At 42.4% G+C, this 17,903-nt stretch overlaps 2 protein-coding genes across 3 annotated transcripts in view; both read left to right on the forward strand.

The window, feature by feature from the left end:
* Positions 1-123: 123 nt before the first annotated feature.
* LOC311008247 (piggyBac transposable element-derived protein 4-like) lies at positions 124-1,362 on the forward strand. The gene is made up of 2 exons (XM_084001736.1): positions 124-668; positions 780-1,362. Exons 1-2 carry the CDS (start codon positions 154-156, stop codon positions 1,201-1,203), a joined length of 939 nt encoding a protein of 312 aa, XP_083857862.1. The 5' UTR covers positions 124-153; the 3' UTR covers positions 1,204-1,362.
* A 2,229-nt stretch (positions 1,363-3,591) lies between these two features.
* Positions 3,592-17,903, forward strand: part of LOC311007852 (Golgi apparatus protein 1-like) — a gene marked incomplete at its 5' end in the record, with an annotated part of 28,440 nt that continues 14,128 nt past the window's right edge. For both annotated transcript variants that reach the window (XM_084001210.1, XM_084001211.1), the window contains 6 exons: positions 3,592-3,930; positions 10,785-10,814; positions 14,938-15,024; positions 15,197-15,412; positions 16,064-16,264; positions 17,279-17,350. In XM_084001210.1, coding sequence (XP_083857336.1) covers positions 3,592-3,930; positions 10,785-10,814; positions 14,938-15,024; positions 15,197-15,412; positions 16,064-16,264; positions 17,279-17,350 — 945 coding nt within the window. The remainder of the gene's footprint in view (positions 3,931-10,784; positions 10,815-14,937; positions 15,025-15,196; positions 15,413-16,063; positions 16,265-17,278; positions 17,351-17,903) is intronic.

Consider the following 17,903-nt stretch of genomic DNA (forward strand, 5'->3'; position numbering starts at 1 on the left):
AAGGAAACGGGAGCCTACGATCGTCTCTGCAAGATCAAACCTATTTACACTGAGTTGAGGGATGCATGCAAAACTCACTATCAACCTAGACAAAACATTTCAATTGATGAGCGGATGGTTGCGTCAAAGGCCCGCTCTGGCCTAAAACAATATATGAAAAACAAGCCTGTACGCTGGGGTTACAAGCTTTTCGTTCTTGCTGATTCCACAAATGGGTATACTTGGGACTTCTTCATTTATGAAGGAAAGTCAAAAGAAAGAAGCGGGAAAGGACTCGGTTATGACTCGGTGATGCAGCTGGTCAATACCAACCTCCTGGGAACTGGATATAAATTGTTCGTAGACAACTTTTACACCAGTCCCGGGCTTTTCCGTGACCTCCTCGGTCAAAACATCTGGGCATGTGGGACCATGAGATCAAACCAGATTGACATTCCCAAATCTAAAGTGAACAGTCTGGATTCAAAATCACCAAGAGGGAGCATTCGGTGGATAAGGGACAACTCTGTCCTTTTTGTCCAATGGAAAGACACAAGGGACGTGATGATGTGTTCCACGATGCACACAGCCCACGCAGATGAGACTGTCCAGCGTTGGGTCAAATCTGCTGACGGGCTGTGGGATCTGAACACCATCCCTGTTCCTCCAGCAGTGAAGGAGTACAACCAGTATGTGCAATATATTCAAGTATAATTATTTAATGCCCTGGAAATGTAGTAATTTGTTTGCTGTACATACTTTGATATGTTTTTTCTAATTTTTTCCCCCTGTCCTTTCAGGTTCATGGGGGGGGTAGACCTATCAGATGCCCTAATAGGGTACTACAAGGTCCTGCATAAAACCCATAAGTGGTATAAGACCTTCTTTTACCACTTCATGGACATTGCCATCGTGAATGCCTTCATCCTGCACAAGGAGCTCTCAAGAACGAAAGGGGGGTCTCCCTTGTCCCAGAAGGCATTCAGGGAGACCTTAGCTTTGGATCTGGCAAAGGCTACAGCACCAGCAGAACCTCGACCTTCTGCCCGAAAGGCCTCGCATCACAGACTGGTGCACATTTCGGGGCACAGCACCGTCGGCCGTCTGAAATGCAGGCAGTGCCATGCAAAGACCCCTGTGAAGTGTTCTACATGTGACGTGCCTCTGTGCTTCATCCCAGCTCGGGACTGCTACAATGAGTGGCATATGGAAAAAAAGCTGTAGCTGGGCCTTGTAAATATTTGTAAATAGTTTGATTTGTTGTTTGTTGTGTGGCACCGCTGGCTGCCTGAAGTGCAGGCGCTGTGTTCATCATCTGTTCATCCTCTGTGCTTCATCCCAGCTCAGGACTGCTACAATGAGTGGCATGTGGCCAAAAATCTATGGCTGGATCTTGTAAATATTATTTCTAAATAGTTTGATTTGTTGTTTGTTGTGTGGTTCACTAAAAATTGCATGTTTCACCATACCACTTGTCGTACTCTCTTTTTTTTTTTTTTTTTTTACTGTATGCACAATGTTTTTTTATAGGAAAAATACATTTATGCTTCAGTTACATTTTGTCAAAAATACTGAGGGGGAATCTGGATGTGGGATAGGATAGCCCCAAGTGTAACCTTTCATTAGAGATTAAGATCATGACTGTGGGTTGAAGTGTTCAAAAATAGTACCCTTCAATTGATTTGGGGTAGTTGGGGGGATTTTAGTTGTTTATATTAAGTATTTTCAACCAGTTTGGTCTCCCAAAGCTATTTGAAACCGTTTAAAACTGTCCATGTAATGTCAAATTTAAACTGAGAATAGGTAAGACTCCAAACTGCTGTCCTACATCACTGTGACGTGACAATGTTCACTGGAGGCAAAACTGACCCAGCGTCTGTTTAGCCAGGTGTCTACTGTGTACGGGACAGGTTTTAAATTAATTTTGAACAAAAGTCATGCTCAGCAAAGATGGAAAATAAAATGGAAAATGAGCTGGACAAAACACGACCGGACGCACCGGGTTCAGGTTGAAAACATTTAATAGCTTGGGTTGCGTTTTCTTTCTTTCTTTTGCCGCAGTCCGGCCGAGAATTAATGTTCGTGACGTGAGTACGAGGCTGCATCGGGTCCGTCCAGACTTCAACACCTGCGGATCTGACCAGGTCGGGTCTACTGTAGCAGGATTGAAGCAGTTTAGAAACTGCTCAAACAGGTAATCATGCACTTTCGTTTGGTACATTCACAAGAACTAGGAAACGGAGACAGACCAGGGCGTTTAAGACTCAGCTTTTATTTGAGAATTTACAGTAGCCTACATATGATGGTCTGGAGTCAACTTAAATAACACTCAGAGTGCCTGTGCATATTCTCATTTGTCCAGGTCATCTATCTCAAAGGAGCTTAAACCGAAAGCAACTGGACTTAGTTATTTGTATAACGACAGTCATTGGAGTGGTAAGTGACTCCAACGACTGTCGTTATAACACAATAGGGCACTAACGAAGTCGAAACCAACTTTCCACCAAAGACAGTCACTGTCGTTAGCACTTGGAGCACAAAAAGGGAACCAGTGATATCACCAGCCTTGTGAACGCCCACACAAGAGGTATACATGGGTCTCCACACCAGATAGTTGGACCAGTCCCAGCCTGGTCAGATGCGTAGCCTACATGAACTGATGAAGCCTCTTGGATGAGGTGAAACGTCTTCCCAGACAAATAACTAAGTCCAGTTGCTTTCGATTTAACCTCCTTTGAAACACTCAGAGTCTTCGAGGGTGGGTGGGTTTAGGCCTACTAACATATTCACTAAAATATGCGTTTTCCTTGTCCATTCTTGAAAAAACAGGATACTGAAGTCCATGTAAACACAGTCATTGTGTCAATAAAGTTTTTCCCTAAAAAGAGTTCTTCCTGGTTAGGGTAGAGAGGAGTGCGCAAGTTGTTACGTAAGCTGTTCAAGTCCGTTGTCATATTATTCGGACCGAATTGGACGGACTTTTCTCAGAACCATATGAGAATGGAATAACATTATTCCATTCTCAAATCCACCAGAGATAAAAACTCATCATTTATGTGTGTCAAATTATTATTTAACTTAAACAAAGAAAAGTGTAAAAGTTCCAGAAAGGATTGCTTTAATCCGACTACAATTTAAGTGCCAGGACCAACCCTAACTAGGGAAGTTATAGCCTATTTGTGCCATCAGAGCCGTGGGAGGAAGCCAAGGTGATGATAATTCTAGGGGCCCAGCGACCAGTAGGGCCCACAAAAAACCCAGTAGCCTGATCTTTGTATGACTGAATTATTCTGCATAAGACCCTGACTAATATGCTAGCATCGAAACAAAGTAGGCAAAATAAGAAATGAAGAAAAAAAGTGGAAAAGTCAGGGGACAGGGGCCCCCTTTAGTAGGTCTTTCAGGGGGCCCAGAATTCCTAGCAACGGCCCTGTGTGCCATGGTATATTTTGTGCATGTTTGTGGATGCAGCTGTTTTTAAACCGTACAAATACAAACTGCTATTTTTTGACAGGAAGTTCAAGATGAAATCTGGTCAAGAAGCTTTTATTGTGAATTGATTGGCCGGAAGTGAAGCTGTCTCGTTACAGTCAGTTTGACAGTGGTGTGAAGATGGCGGCGTACGGTCGCCCTCAGCTGCTGCTGCTGCTGCTCCCGTTAACGATTGTGTCTCTCTGCGGTTCCGGCTCCGTCCTCGGCCTGAAGGCTGCCAGCGGCCCGGCCGAGCCTCCCAACCCGCCCGTGCTCAGAGCCGCGGATCCCCCGGTCAAAGATGCACCTGCACCCGCCGCCGCTGCCGCCGCCGCCGCTGGGGCCTCGCAGCCTCGAAGGGCGACCGGCTGGAAGCTGTCGGAGGAGGAGGCCTGCCGGGAGGACCTGGCCCGCCTCTGCCCCAAACACACCTGGACCAACAACCTGGCCGTGTTGGAGTGCATGCAGGACCGCAGAGAGGTAAGCGGCCGCCGGCCCGAGCTTGCAGCTTCGCACCGGTCCCGGGAGGTGATGGGCATCCGCTGGGTGTGTCGTCCCGGTGGGTTAGATCCACACCGGCTGACAGCATGGTGCTGATGCAGATGTGGACAGCAGAGGCAGGGGTGGACATCCACACCTGCATCCGGGTCCAGTAGCTACACACTCGCACACACACAGTGTAACGCAGGGTAACAGATATTTGTATTTTCCTCCTGTCTGCACACTTGTCCTTAAAGCCCACACAGAAACAATAACACAAATTAGGCTATAATAAATTATGATAGCCTATGAGTTAACTTTTAAATGCCACACACAGGCCTTCACATACAGTGTAGGCTAGTATCTGTAAAAAAGAGTGACAGATAGCCTAAAGAGTCATACATTTAATTTCTGTCATGTTTTGAACATCTTTCTTGGTGGATTTCCTTTAGCTGTGGAGCTCATGGATCCATAATGTGTAGATCTGATCAAAAAACAGTTATTTCACAGTCACTTTAGTCTTAATAAAGAGAACAGACCAATGTTTATTCACATGGTATAAAATGAGTTTCATGCTGTAAAGTAAACAGTTAAAGTTGTTTTTAGTGCAGTGGTCACTGATGACAAACCTGAATAAACATTTAAACATGTCAGTTGTAGGTGTCGTCTGCCGCCAGGTCCATATCTCATTATTTATTCAGCTAACTGTTGAACTGGATCTTCTGGAAATTGTGTTTCTCAGTATGAACAGGCTTTTTCTGCTTTTCTGCTTTGGTGGACTGAATCAATTAGAGATCAGAGCTGGAACTGACAGAGAATTAATCAACAGTTTTGATAATCAATTAATCTTCTCAGTCATTTATCAACAAAAAAGGAGTCAAACACTTTCCACTTGCAGTTTTTCTTCTGTTTTGTTCGTGTCACTGGGACATGAATGTCTTTTGGCTTTGAACTGTAGGTTGAAGACAACATGTGATTGGCATCTGCTCTTTGTGTGATATTACATGAACTGAATAATTCATGTTCTTGGTTCACTTTGGGCCCCTTAGAAACAAATAAGCATCAAACATCATAGCTGACCTGAGTACCTTTATGACACAGTGAACCATCTTGTGACGGCTACTTCCAGCAGGATAACACAAAGCCCAGATCATCTCAAACTGGTTTCTTGAACCCGAACTCAAACGTCCTCCACAGTCCCCAGATCTCAGTCCAGCAGAGCTGTGACCTTTGGGATGTAGTGGAACAGGAGATTCTTATCATGGATGTGGAGCTGATAAATCTGCAGCAGCTGTGTGATGCTGTCATGTCAATATGGATCAAAACCTATGAGGAATGTTTCCAGGTGCTTGTTGAGTCTATAACACCAAGAATTAAAGCACTCCTGAAGGGAAAAGGTGGACCTACTGTAATAAAGTGGCTGTGAGTTTATATTATATGTTGGTCAGACGTTGAAATTGCACAGCAGCTGACATAGTAATGTTCAACCTGAGTTGTGTGTGTGTGTGTGTGCAGTCATTCATCTGTCAGGTGAGCACAGGTTGAAGTTAAACCACACTTGGTTTCATGTTGTGGACAGAAAAACTAATTCATTTAGAGTTCAGAGATCAGTTGTTGTGATTTTATTTTCTCTGAAGACAAATCCAAACATTTCCACCCTCGTCACGTCATCTTTCCAGATTGGCTGCCTACATGCAGATTAATTGTGGATGATTATTTTGGTGAATCACATTGTTCAGTGGTGTGTTTTACTGCTGTTCATCTGGATAAGGAGCTTCAGCTCGTGCTGGAGCGGTTAAAAACCGATCTGTTGATTAGATTGATAGACAATTAACTAGTCAACTTGTTTACTGTGTGTGTTGAGCCAGAGAAAGAGAGCAGCAGATCATCGCTGGGTTAATCACACTGACCCCGAGAGGCATAAACACAGCTCATCTATTAGTCGTCCCTCTTTATTTACAATAGAGTTTCCATAGTGTTGTTTCACTCTCTCTTTTAGTGAAGTCGAGGTGCAGCTGCAGCTCTGTAAACGCCAAGAGCTGTAGTGATCACTGAATATCTTATTCATTGATTTTTTTTTTTTGCCAAAATTGCACTAATTTAATTAATCTGTGTTTCTTTGATTCCTTCTCTGACACTTTACAGATCAAATGGTAAAGTGATCAACAGATTAACCCACAGTGAAAACGATTAGAAAATTAGCTGCAGCCATAATTAAGTAAAACAAAGTAAAGATTCTTCATGAAAATGTATGCTTAATTAAAAATACAGAAGTTCTATCAGCAGAAAACGCTTTCTAGTATCAAAGGGAAATAATTCATTTCACCCTGTGACTGATGTTTTATTGGATCTGACTTTATTAGATTTCTAATGCTGATGCATCAGTGAGCAACTAGGAGGTGGAGCTTGATTGACTGCTCAATCTGAGGGGTTGTGAGATGGTTAATAGAAGTTAATGATCGAGGAAACTTCAGTTCAACCCTGAATTCAACGTTGTTTCCTGTCGTTCTGTCCAATATGAATTTTTGGACTGAGTTTGGAAAACATGAGATGAGCTGATTATGAGTCTGCTGACCCAGTTTATTCTGTCCACACACACACAAACACACACTTCTTTAATTACTCATCAGTCTTCACCTTAAAGAATACACAAACAACCTCACACCCACGACTTACTGTTTCCTCTTCACTGACACGTACGTGCTCAAGTGAAGTAAACAAACCGTTCACTGTTGTTTCCCCTATGTTTATGTCAGAACATCATCCATCACAATCCAAACGGAGGTTTAGAGATATCTCATTTCATCCCACCAGCAACAGAAAAAACCCTTATTATTTAATTTACAAAGTTATTGAACAGCAACAAGCAGAAAATCCTAATGCGTATCACATAAAAACTGTCTCATTTCTTAGCATGGTATGAATCTATTAATGAGATGAGTAGTAGATTAATAGATGAATTAGCTGATCATCGCAGCTGCACACACATGTATGGAGGCCGATAGTAGTATTTGTATAGTGCTCGGGTTGCAGTGACAGGCAGATGGCAGACCTCCGCCAAGGGCAAACATTTACCTCCACCAGATCCAGATAAATAGATATACAGTTTATAAATGAATGAAATCAAGTTTTATTTGCGCAGCAGCTGCAGGTACAAAGATCTGGTTTCATCAGTCACAGACTCTGCAGTGTGTGTTTTGAATAGACAGTGAACGCATCCTGGAAAAGTCCTGGAAAATGATCTCTAGAAAAGAGTGGGATCCCTGCGTCATCCTCCATTATCCACCATGCTGACGTCAATCCATGCACATTCACACACGCACGGACACACACACACACACACACACACACACACACACACACACACACACACACACACACACACACACACACACACACACACACACACACACACACACACACACACACACACACTCCTCCAGCCCTGTGCGATGCCCTCTTTATTGAGATAATTACATCGCCTCAACTCAATAACAGCTGTGGCCTCCTGAAGAGGTAAATGGCTCTTATAAATCTGCCTCTTCTTCAGAGAAGGACACTCCCCCCAACACACACACACATGCTCTCTCACACACACAAATCCCAGCAGCAAAGCAGTGTGTGGTTACAGCGCAGCGTTTCAGTTTATTTGTGGTGGTCTAAGCCCCGAAATCCGACACTTGAGAGACGACTGAGAGGAAAAAAAGAGTAACAGCACCACACTTAGAAACTAAGTGCTGGACAGGAAGTCACTTTACCACAACACAAACAGGCCTGTGGCCACAAGCCGACACTCAGGTGGGATCAGTGTGTCACCTCACTCACTGGCTCTGGATTGACAGCATGTGAGGAAGCAGTTTGCAGTTGCAGGGCTGTTTTCTGTCAGTGCAGCTGAGGTGCTTTTATTTTGATAGTCTGGCTCTGTGAGCGACACACTGACATGCTTGGCAGGTTTTTTTAGGGTGTTTGTTTGCTTACTTGCTGCTAATGAAAACTTGAGGCTTAAAGTCATTCAGGATCAGTTTTAGTTATCAGGCTTTACTGAACCTAATATTGACTTGCACTCTAATTGTGCAGGCTAAACACTATTTATAGATATAACAGTTTAGACTAGTTACAAATTTGGCCATGTTCGTTCAAGAAGAAAGTTCTTCAAATTACAAAATATAGGCTATATGTCAGAACTGATATATTTACCAAGTGTTGGCGGGGTCCAGTTTATTTTGCATACTTCCATGTAAACAGCTGTAAAATCTTTGATTTCTATGAGGCCAGATTAGTTAACATATGAGATGATTTGATTAATCCATCAACTCAGTCTTGCTTTGCTGTATTTTCACTGGTGAGGTTCAGCTATTCAAGGAGAACGACTATCAAGTCATGGGAAATGCCCCCGTGCTGCTGAGGCAGTCTACTACTGCCTCTGAGGGTGATGGATGTTTCTATTAAAACCTTAATAATGCTTTAAATCTTGGTTGAATCTGTAGACTCTGCGGACTTTCTCCTACATTTTCTTGTGAGTTTTTATGTGGCGCCGTTAGAAAGGCTTCTTAAATGTAGAGTAGAGTGAAAGACACTTTAGGCCTACTTTCAGTCATTTATAATAATAATAGTAATAATGATCTTTATTCATACAGCACTTTTTTTTTAACAAGGTTACAGAGTGCATCACAAAAAGATCGAACAACGGAACAGCAATAAATCAGCAAAAGCGGTCATACAGTCAAATTAACATTAATATTCAAACAGAAATAAAAGGTTTTGTGATGTGAAGGCGTGATTTAAAAGCAGCAACAAATTCAGCGGACCATATCTTCTTGGCAGGTAAATTGTTTCAGAGTTTCAGGGCTTGGACTGTAAATGCCTGATGTACCTTATTAACTAAACATGCTCTGAGAAAAAGCAGAGGACGCCTGCCTGCTGATCTGAGAGGACGACCAGCCTCATGAAGGATTAAAAGGTCCTTGATGTAGTTTGGGGTTTTGATCATTTAAGACTTTATTGTATTGTATTCATTATTTTAGTCACGTGTTTTCATGAGCCTTTTTTTTTCTCATGAATTTAATAAAACTGAGCTTTGATTTTTCAGCATTTGGGTCAAATCCCCTCTGCACAGTTCAGGTCAAAAGGGTTTTGTTATAGAGAGCTGAGATTGTTCTGAAAGTTGTACCGTAAAGCACTTGGTATGATCTAATGTGCAGGTACTTAAAGAAATGAAATAGAAATTGAGAAAACACCCTGAGACTACATCGGGTTTAACAAAGCCAGGATACATTTTAGTTATCTGAGTTAACTAAACCTAACCTTAATGATAACTAGTGCTACAAAGCTGGTCATCAACGTACTGATTTACAAGAATAGTATACTGCTCGTTTTTATTTTTCAATTTTTTGTCCCTGTTGGGATCCCGTAGGAATGATGACTCTGTGTCCCCAGGGATCTGATTGGTCAGTAGTTTCGCTGCTTAATCTATCTGATCCTCCGAAGTTAACCTGATCTGAAGCAGTTTAGGAGTTCAGCATCAGTTACCATGGTGATTTAAGGAGTGAACCACCATCATAGCACTGAAAACCCGAGTTAAACCTGAAGTTAACCCCGATGACTAGAGATCTTGCTTCATAGTTCAATCCTCAGGTTGACGAGAGACTGAAAATGTGTAGAAGCTGAAGCTAAAAGAGGCAGAAAAGCTCCTCAGAGTTGGAGATTAATGATCTCTCTCTGACGGTTCGTGGCTGTACACACAGCGATATGAATGGCTTTTGTTTTGCAGGAGAAAAGAAAGCTGGTACGGTCTGGAGCTGCAGACCACCAGCAGCAGAAGTACAATAAAGCCTTTGTGGCTCTGATCTACAGACTTTAGCTTCACACTGCAGACTTGTAGGAGTGTTGAGTGTATCGCATCAACCCCCCGAGGCTTCCTGTGATATAAACACACTTCTGTCACATTAGCTCCGCCCCCTTACCCAGACACCATTAGCGCCCGTCACCACTTCAGCGGGATCAGTCGAGTCGATTAATGCTCTTGTTTCAAAAAGCCTTTGATGTGAATGAAGCAGTTCTTCTTTAATTAATAACTCATTGTCTGGCTAATGGGGAGTTTTTAATCTAAGAGGCCACTGAGGGTCTGTTTCCTCGTTACAGTTGTTCCTCTGTCTTGGAAACATTTAGTGGAAATGACAGTTTAAAGTCAGAAGCAGGAGCTTTGTCTCTGTTCCCGTGGGCAGAGCTGAGTTAACACGAGGAGCTTTCATGTCTCTTTACTGCAAAGAGATGTGAGGCTGAAGCAGCTTCTCTTGCTGAGTGTGCTCTGATGGCGGAGGGCGATGTGGGGGAGTTGGAGGAGAGAAACTGCTGCTCTGCATCAAACCGATGCCATTTGTAAAGTCTGCAACGCACCCCGGTGTGATACTTCTGTCTCTTCCAAACCAACCCAGAAGAAACAGGAATAGGAACGGGGGAAAAGTCGGCGTAAATGCCAGAAATGATGACACTCTCCAAGGATGTGATTGGCCGATGTCTCTAATGCAGTTGTGTCATCATGTTGATGTGTTTAAGAGGTGCTTTAGGAGACATGGTGGAGGAGACAGGTGCCACTGCCGTCGTGCTTTCTTGTCTTTTTGCTCTTTTGCATCGGTTTGTTGTTGCTTTGTGTGTAATTTTGGGCATTTTATGGTCAGTCGACTGCATGTTCGAGTTTTACTCATTGTCTGTTGCTCTTTCAAAAATGAATTAGTGATAACAGCCTGTATTAGAGCAGTGAACAGAGCTGAGAGGTTTGACGTAGTCAGTCGGTCAGTGCGTGTGTGCGTGTGTGTGCGCATGTGCTAATAAATCTCTTTCTCTCTTTTCTGCAGGAGACTGACATCGCTCCTGACTGCAACCATGTAAGTGTTCCCTCTAACACACACACAGACGCACACACACTCACTAAACTTTACAGGATAAACGGAGAGGAGAGGAAACAGGAAATGAGAGGTCAATGTTGGTGCTTTGCTGCCGTACAGAATATGTTTAATATGTAAATGTTTAATGTTTTACTGGGTTTGTTGGTTTCAGGGTTAAAGGTCAGACCAGGTTTTTGGATTTGATTGATAACATGAAACCAGGCTCATGTAACGGAGGTGCACTCACTCACCCATAAAGGACGTGCAAACCGGCTGCCAAGCGCTCATTGAGCTCTTGGCAAGTCCAGGGTTCGAACCCCACCTGGGGCAGTCCGTACCGAGAAACACAACGCAGAGGGCCACTCTGGCTTGGCCCACTCACACTTTCATCTTCAAACGCTAATAACTTTATTGTTTCCCTTTTCACGAGGAAGACAAAATCTTAATTTGTCCAACACTTGGATTTTTTTTTTATACCTGCTGAAATGATTCCTATCAGCACCAGCTGCTGTGACTAAAGTAACAATCAAAGTCACAAATTATTATTATTAAGCTAAAATGTAAAGCTAAAATTCTGAAGAAGATAAACATCACACCTTTTAAACATTAGCTCCGGTGTTAACAGACTCATAACATCTGATCTAGAGTCAGGGTCAGAGGTGAATCATTAACAGGAGGGATGAGCTCAGACTGTCACGAATCCATTAACTTTTGTTGCTCAGAGATGTGATTTAGTGTTACAGTAACTCAGAGTACACCACTGAGCTATGGCTCTTTTATGGAGATTAACTACAGTTTAATTCAGGTGAAAACTGACTGAGCAGCCATGTTTGCTCTGCAGAGTGAGTCCAGTGTTGATGTACCGCCTCAGTGGCTCCCACTGTTTTAATATTTGCTAATCCTCTTAAAAACATGCTTGAGATCCTGAGCAACTGGTTTTGGCCAATAAGAAGCAGCATGCAGCCGTTTTACTTAATATGACCTGTGGCGGGTGTAGACGGCTGTGGAGGATGATACACATGACATCATGTTGGTACCATCTGGTTTCACCACATCATTGTTTTCTCACTCTGGGACATGGGGTGACCCCCACACCTCCCACAGCCTCCTCTTCCTTGGCTCCTGGTCCGTCCATCACATCCGTCCTCCTCCAGTTTATCCACTCCTTGTTGGCAGAGCCTCCGAGCGTGAGGTGACCCCCACACCTCCCACAGCCAAGTGCAATGTAAACACCATAAACATCAAATCCTCTAACTGTAGAATAATGAGACACAACAGCAGCTCCTGGGGATCTTTATTTATTTAATGAATTGTAATTATAATTTCATTACATTAATCCAGAATTTGTAAATTACACGGTAAAACTTTAGCACTGGCCCAAAACTAAGCCTTTTAAACAAATGTTCTCCTTTTAATGTAAAAAAATATATATAATATATAAAAATAATAGAATAAAATCATTATAGTTACATTATACACGGTTGCCTATAAAGTTGGAATAATTTTGTTTTCAGGCACCTCTTTTTATTCCTATTATAAAAGTTAATTGTGGTTTAACTGTCATGGTGATATGTGTGGAAGAGATTGATCAGTAGAGTTTTGAGAAGATATAGATCACATATAGGTCACAATAATTTCATAAGAAGAGGTAAAAAAAAATATTATTCAGTCTGATACTCAGTCTTTAAAGGGACATTGTGTAACTTCTCCTGTTATCTATTCACGAAAATCGATTATTTCGTTGTTTTTCATTAACCAGATTATTTCATTCAAAAGTCTGTTTTTCATTAACCAGTAATCCCCCCCATCAACAAACTGAAGTGTTCCTTTCAGCTCTGAATTTGCCGTTCATATCATTCATATCTACATGGAGCGGGTAAGCTCGGTGCTGGCTGCCATGTCGTGTCGCCATGTTTTTACGTTCAGTGGCAGCGTGACGGTAGGAAACCACGGAAACTCAGCGGAGACACCGGAGCTGTCGGCTCAGGTCGAGGTGGCGTCTGTCAAAAGTCACCGCGGTAACGCAGTGAGGAGGAATGGAGCGTTACACTGATGCTGCATTCACCTGCAGTCGGGCAGACGGCCGTCGGTAACAAACCAGATGTCATTTTAGTCACAGAAGTCCAGAGAAAGCCGGTAAAACGTGGGTCAGGTAAACAATATCACATCACCATGACAACACGTATTGTTTTGCCTCGTGCTGACGGACCACTTGTTTACATAGAGGCTTGTTTGTGCCGTTACGTGCAGCGGCTGTCGTCCGCCTGCCGTCTGCCCAATTTCACGTGAATGCAGCATGAAAAATAAGATTGAGTTGCTTGCGATATACAACCGCAACGCTAGATGGGAGTAATTCCTACACAATGTCCCTTTAATGTTGTTCATGGCAGAATTGTGTGTGGAGAATGAAATCAATACAGCATAGTGTCGTGACATCGTGATATTTCTTTTAACATATGTGAAATCTTTGGAACATGATGAGGATTTAAAAAAAAGGGATCTTGTCATTTCCCTTCACCTTTTTTACAAGAGTAAGACACCTTTTAATAAGTAAACTCAGCTCACAGGTGTCGCTGATGACCTTCACAAACAACAACCTACTCTAACATCAGTCGGACTCTGGAGCTTCTCTCCTGGTGCAGGGAGAAGTTGCCGAGGTGTCGTCAGGATGATGAAGCGCCAGTGTTCAGAGTTCACAGCAGTTTACGGCAGACAGCTTTATGAAGCACCACAAGGTTAATGGACCACTTGGACTGTCTTTATTACAGCGCTGCAAAGCACTGACAGCAATTAGCTACCCACCTCCCACACACAGCTATTTTCTGGGCGGTGTGACTGTCAGTAGCTGTTATCTGTAGCTGCTGCAGCTGGAGCCTCACTGGCAGGAAAACAAGAAACAATAAATAAACAATAAAAAATGTCTTTGTTGATAAAGTGACAGAAAAAAAGAAAGAAAGAAGAAGAAGATCAGAGGACAAAAGAGTCTTTACATAACTGAAGAAGAAGTCAGTGGGAGTTGTAAACGTCCTCTGAGCTGATGGTCTCGACAGCAGATCACTTTGTTTCCCACATTTCTGAAACACTAGATCACAAAGTGTCTGTCTCTACTGGTTTTATTGTGTGTGTGTTTTTGTTTTAATCTTTATCCACATATTAGATTATTTAATCATCTTTAGATTTTAGTCCTTTGTCTGTGTTTCTACTCTCACAGAGCTGTTTTTATTGTGTTACCTGCTTCTAACAGTATTTTAACAACACTAGGGAACCACAGTTATGGTTCCCTAGTGCGCAAGGAGCTACAGAGATTAGATAAGACTTACAAGTTATCCTATTGATGTGTTTTAACAGGTCTATTAATGTTAGGACATAAAATGGCCAAAATAACACTTCTCCATCCTCCAAAACAGGATATAAAATCAGTTGAGATAATAGAGTCAAATACACTGTAGGCATCAGATAAAAGCAGTCAGGAAGACATTTAAAAGAGCAAGAAGCCTCAGCTGAGGCTCGGTCTCATCTGGTCTTTGAACTGGCAGCAGGGACACAACAGGATCTCAGGAAACAGGAGGGTTCGTAAAAATGTTTTTAATGCAGCCGAGGGGCTGAGCTTTAAAGGTTGTAGGAAGCCTCAGTCTGAGGACTCAACTTCCTGGATTTAGTTAAAAGCCCTGAGTAGTCTCAGAGGTAAAAGAGCTCAGCGGTCGTCCAGGTCAGACGAGATAAAAGCCTGAGCTGCAGGTTCAGCATCTCTGACACTGAAACAAAAAAAAGTCTGTTAAAACAATAAAATGTTCTAAAGCAGTTTCTGTAGCTCTGAAGTGAACAGACGCTCTGAAAGATGAATGCCATTCTTTTTCAAGCCAAAACATCACTTGCCCTTCAGAGCGTCCACAGTTTAAGTTGGAGAAATGAAACCATCACTTCACAGTTGGGTTAAACTACAGGTTTTCGTCCCAGGAGGCAGGAGGTTCGACTGGCCATGATGGAGCGGAGCTAAAATAAATCTCTGCTCACTGCACCGTGTCTGTTTTGTGTCATTCATTTGACTGTATTTGTCATCAGTATGTGAAGATGATGTCTCTACTGTGGACGTGTGTAAAGATGTAATGTCTTTGTGTCTCAGCTCCTGTGGAACTACAAACTCAACCTGACCACAGATCCTAAGTTTGAGTCGGTGGCCATGGAGGTCTGCAAGAGCACCATCGCTGAGGTCAGTGTCCCACTGTGACTCTGTGTGAGCTCCTCGTCCAATCAGACGCCTCCATGATGAATCAGAGTCTAAATGTTGATTGTTGCTAAAACCTTTCCTCTGAGCAGTTTCTTTCTTGTTCAATCTTGTTTTCAGTTTGACCTTAAACTGTTCATGTGTTCGATCCCTGCAGATAAAGGAGTGTAACGAAGAGGAGCGAGGGAGGGGCTACCTGGTGTCCTGCCTGGTGGATCACCGTGGCAACATCAGTGAGTACCAGTGCAACCAGTACATCACCAAGATGACCAGTATCGTCTTCAGCGACTACCGGCTGATCTGTGGCTTCATGGACAAATGTAAAGAGGACATCAACAGTCTGCACTGTGGCAGCATCAACGTGGGACCCAAGGTGAGAGGCAGTGGGGCAGGGTTTTACTCGTCTAGTTTACTTTTTTTATTAGGGAATATTTATTTATTTTTTCATTAGTTTGGGAGAATTTTTTTCCTATTTGGTATAACAACTGTTGGCAGATGGAGTTTCTGTGAATTGAAAGGTATATATCATACAGCAGGGGTTTCCTAACGTTTCCATACCAAGCCCCTTCCATGACCTGTCACCCCTTTGTAACCCCCCCCCACCTCCCGAAAAAATATTGGAAAATACATTTTTAAATGAAAAGATACAATAAAAAACCAACTTCAATACATTTTCTAAGATGATAAGTGCAATGATAATTACTTGCAGGTATTTTCTGTATCTATTTCAATAGAAAATGAAATATATTTTGTAGTAATGCACATATAAATATTGATATTATGTTATATGATATTATATTTTATCCTATATGATTATGTATCAGATGTCATCCTGTAGTAGTGGCTCCAATTTAAACTTTAATTTCTTTTGGAATCCAGCCGGAGTTATTGACTAGATAAACTCAAATGCAGTGTATTAAACCATGAAATTAACCTGATGTGATTGAGGGACATGGTCTCATTCCCACCCACACCTCTTCAACACCGACTTCTTCTCTCTTCCTCCTCCTCGGCTCCTGGTCAGGACGTGCACTCTCAGGGGGAAGTGATCGCCTGTCTGGAGAAGGAATTGGTCAGGGAGACAGAGCAGCAGGATCATCGTACCATCAAGGAGGAGTGTCAAAAGTCGATCCTGCGGGTGGCCGAGCTGTCTTCGGACGATTTCCACCTGGACAGACACCTGTACTTCTCCTGCCGCGACGACCGAGAGAGATTCTGCCAGAACGTAAGGAAAAACTTACTTTAGAGTAACTCAAGTAAAGAGTTTTTGGCAGTTTTTGACTCAGCCAGCAAGCCACCTTGTGTAGGCTAACCGTATTTGTTAATATTATCAGCAGTAGACTAATTATGAATTTGGCCACCATGTTAATTGGGGAGGAAAGTTGCCCAAATTACAAAATACATACAGTACAGGCCAAAAGTTTGGACACACCTTCTCATTCAATGTGTTTCCTTTATTCTCACTGAAGGCACCAAAACTATGAATGAACACATGTGGAATTAACAAAAAAAGTGTGAAATAACTAAAAACATGTCTTTTCTTCTTTGTCTTCTCTTTCTTCTTTTCTTCTTCCTCTCCTTCTTCCTCCTCCTCCTCTATCTCTGCCCCCACCAATTCTAGTTTCTTCAAAGTTGCCACCCTTTGCTCTGATTACTGCTTTTTGCTCTTGGTATTCTCTTGATGAGCTTCAAGAGGTGAACCTGACCTGAAAATGGTTTTCACTTCACAGGTGTGCCTTGTCAGGGTTCATTAGTGGAATTTCAGTGAGAATCTACAATGTAAATAGTCATGAAAATAAAGGAAATGCATTGAGTGTGTCCAAACTTTTGGCCTGTACTGTATATTGGGACTGACCAACAAGATCTGCATTTGTGTATAGGTGAAGCTTCAAAAACTACTGATTAGAGGAGGAAAAGCAGTCAAAGGACACACAAAACAATTAACCTACAATTTTCAAGCACCAAACTCATCAAAAGTATCAAAACCTTGACATACAAACTAACTGAAATTTGCTACAACAGCTATAACAATGCAAGTAAGTACAATTTGCCAGTCTAAATAAACTCCAACTAACAGAACCAACTGAGTAAAAATCGCAGTGTTTAATGAGAATAATCTGCTGAAACAAACAAAAACGTAAATCAGACATTTTATTGAACCGTGTGGAATTAAAGGCTGAACATGTAAAACCACAGCTTATGCTGCTTTAACTGTTATGTCATGTGTTTCTCTCCACAGACTCAGGCAGGAGAAGGAAAAGTCTACAAGTGTCTGTTCAATCACAAGTTTGAAGAGGCCATGTCTGAGAAGGTACAACACCTGAACGCATCACCACACTGTTGTAAACTTGTTCAGTCACTCCGGCTGCTGAAAGGAAGCAATTTTTAAATCTGGACCGATTTTAAAAACATGAGAGAGCACAGAAACAAGATCGGTCCCAGCCGTACATTATAATCCTCTGAACACACACACTAGACAATTCAGCCAGACTGAGAGACCGCACACCTGCTGTTTGTAGTAACAACATTTTCACAGACACCAGATCTCACAGAAACTTACATGAATCAAAGGGGACTTCAGCAGAAAAACAAATATTGCTGGTGAAGCCTCCCCGTCTGCTCGCTCTCATTGACTACTCTAGTATTTCTGTCGGAGGAACCCTGATTCCTGATCATAAAACAGTTGTATTGACACAACACACGCATATGGAACTGAAATTGATCATCTAGTGTGTGATCCGCCTAATGACACTCCTTCTCATCAAACTCATCAACAACGAGTTGTTTTCAAGGTAAATTAATGCAAAACCGCTGATGCGCGTTCCCGTCGGGGGCAGTTTTTCGGCAAGCAGTCTCTGGATTTA

This window comes from Trachurus trachurus (assembly GCF_905171665.1).
Source record: "Trachurus trachurus genome assembly, chromosome: 3".
In the NCBI taxonomy this organism is placed as follows: domain Eukaryota; kingdom Metazoa; phylum Chordata; class Actinopteri; order Carangiformes; family Carangidae; genus Trachurus; species Trachurus trachurus.

Excerpts from the sequence above, each read along its gene's own strand:
- LOC311008247 (XM_084001736.1), top strand. The coding sequence starts at position 154 with ATGAAAAACAAGCCTGTACGCTGGGGTTACAAGCTTTTCGTTCTTGCT. Across the intron at positions 669-779 it reads GCAGTGAAGGAGTACAACCA|GTTCATGGGGGGGGTAGACC; the intron begins GTATGTGCAATA and ends CTGTCCTTTCAG.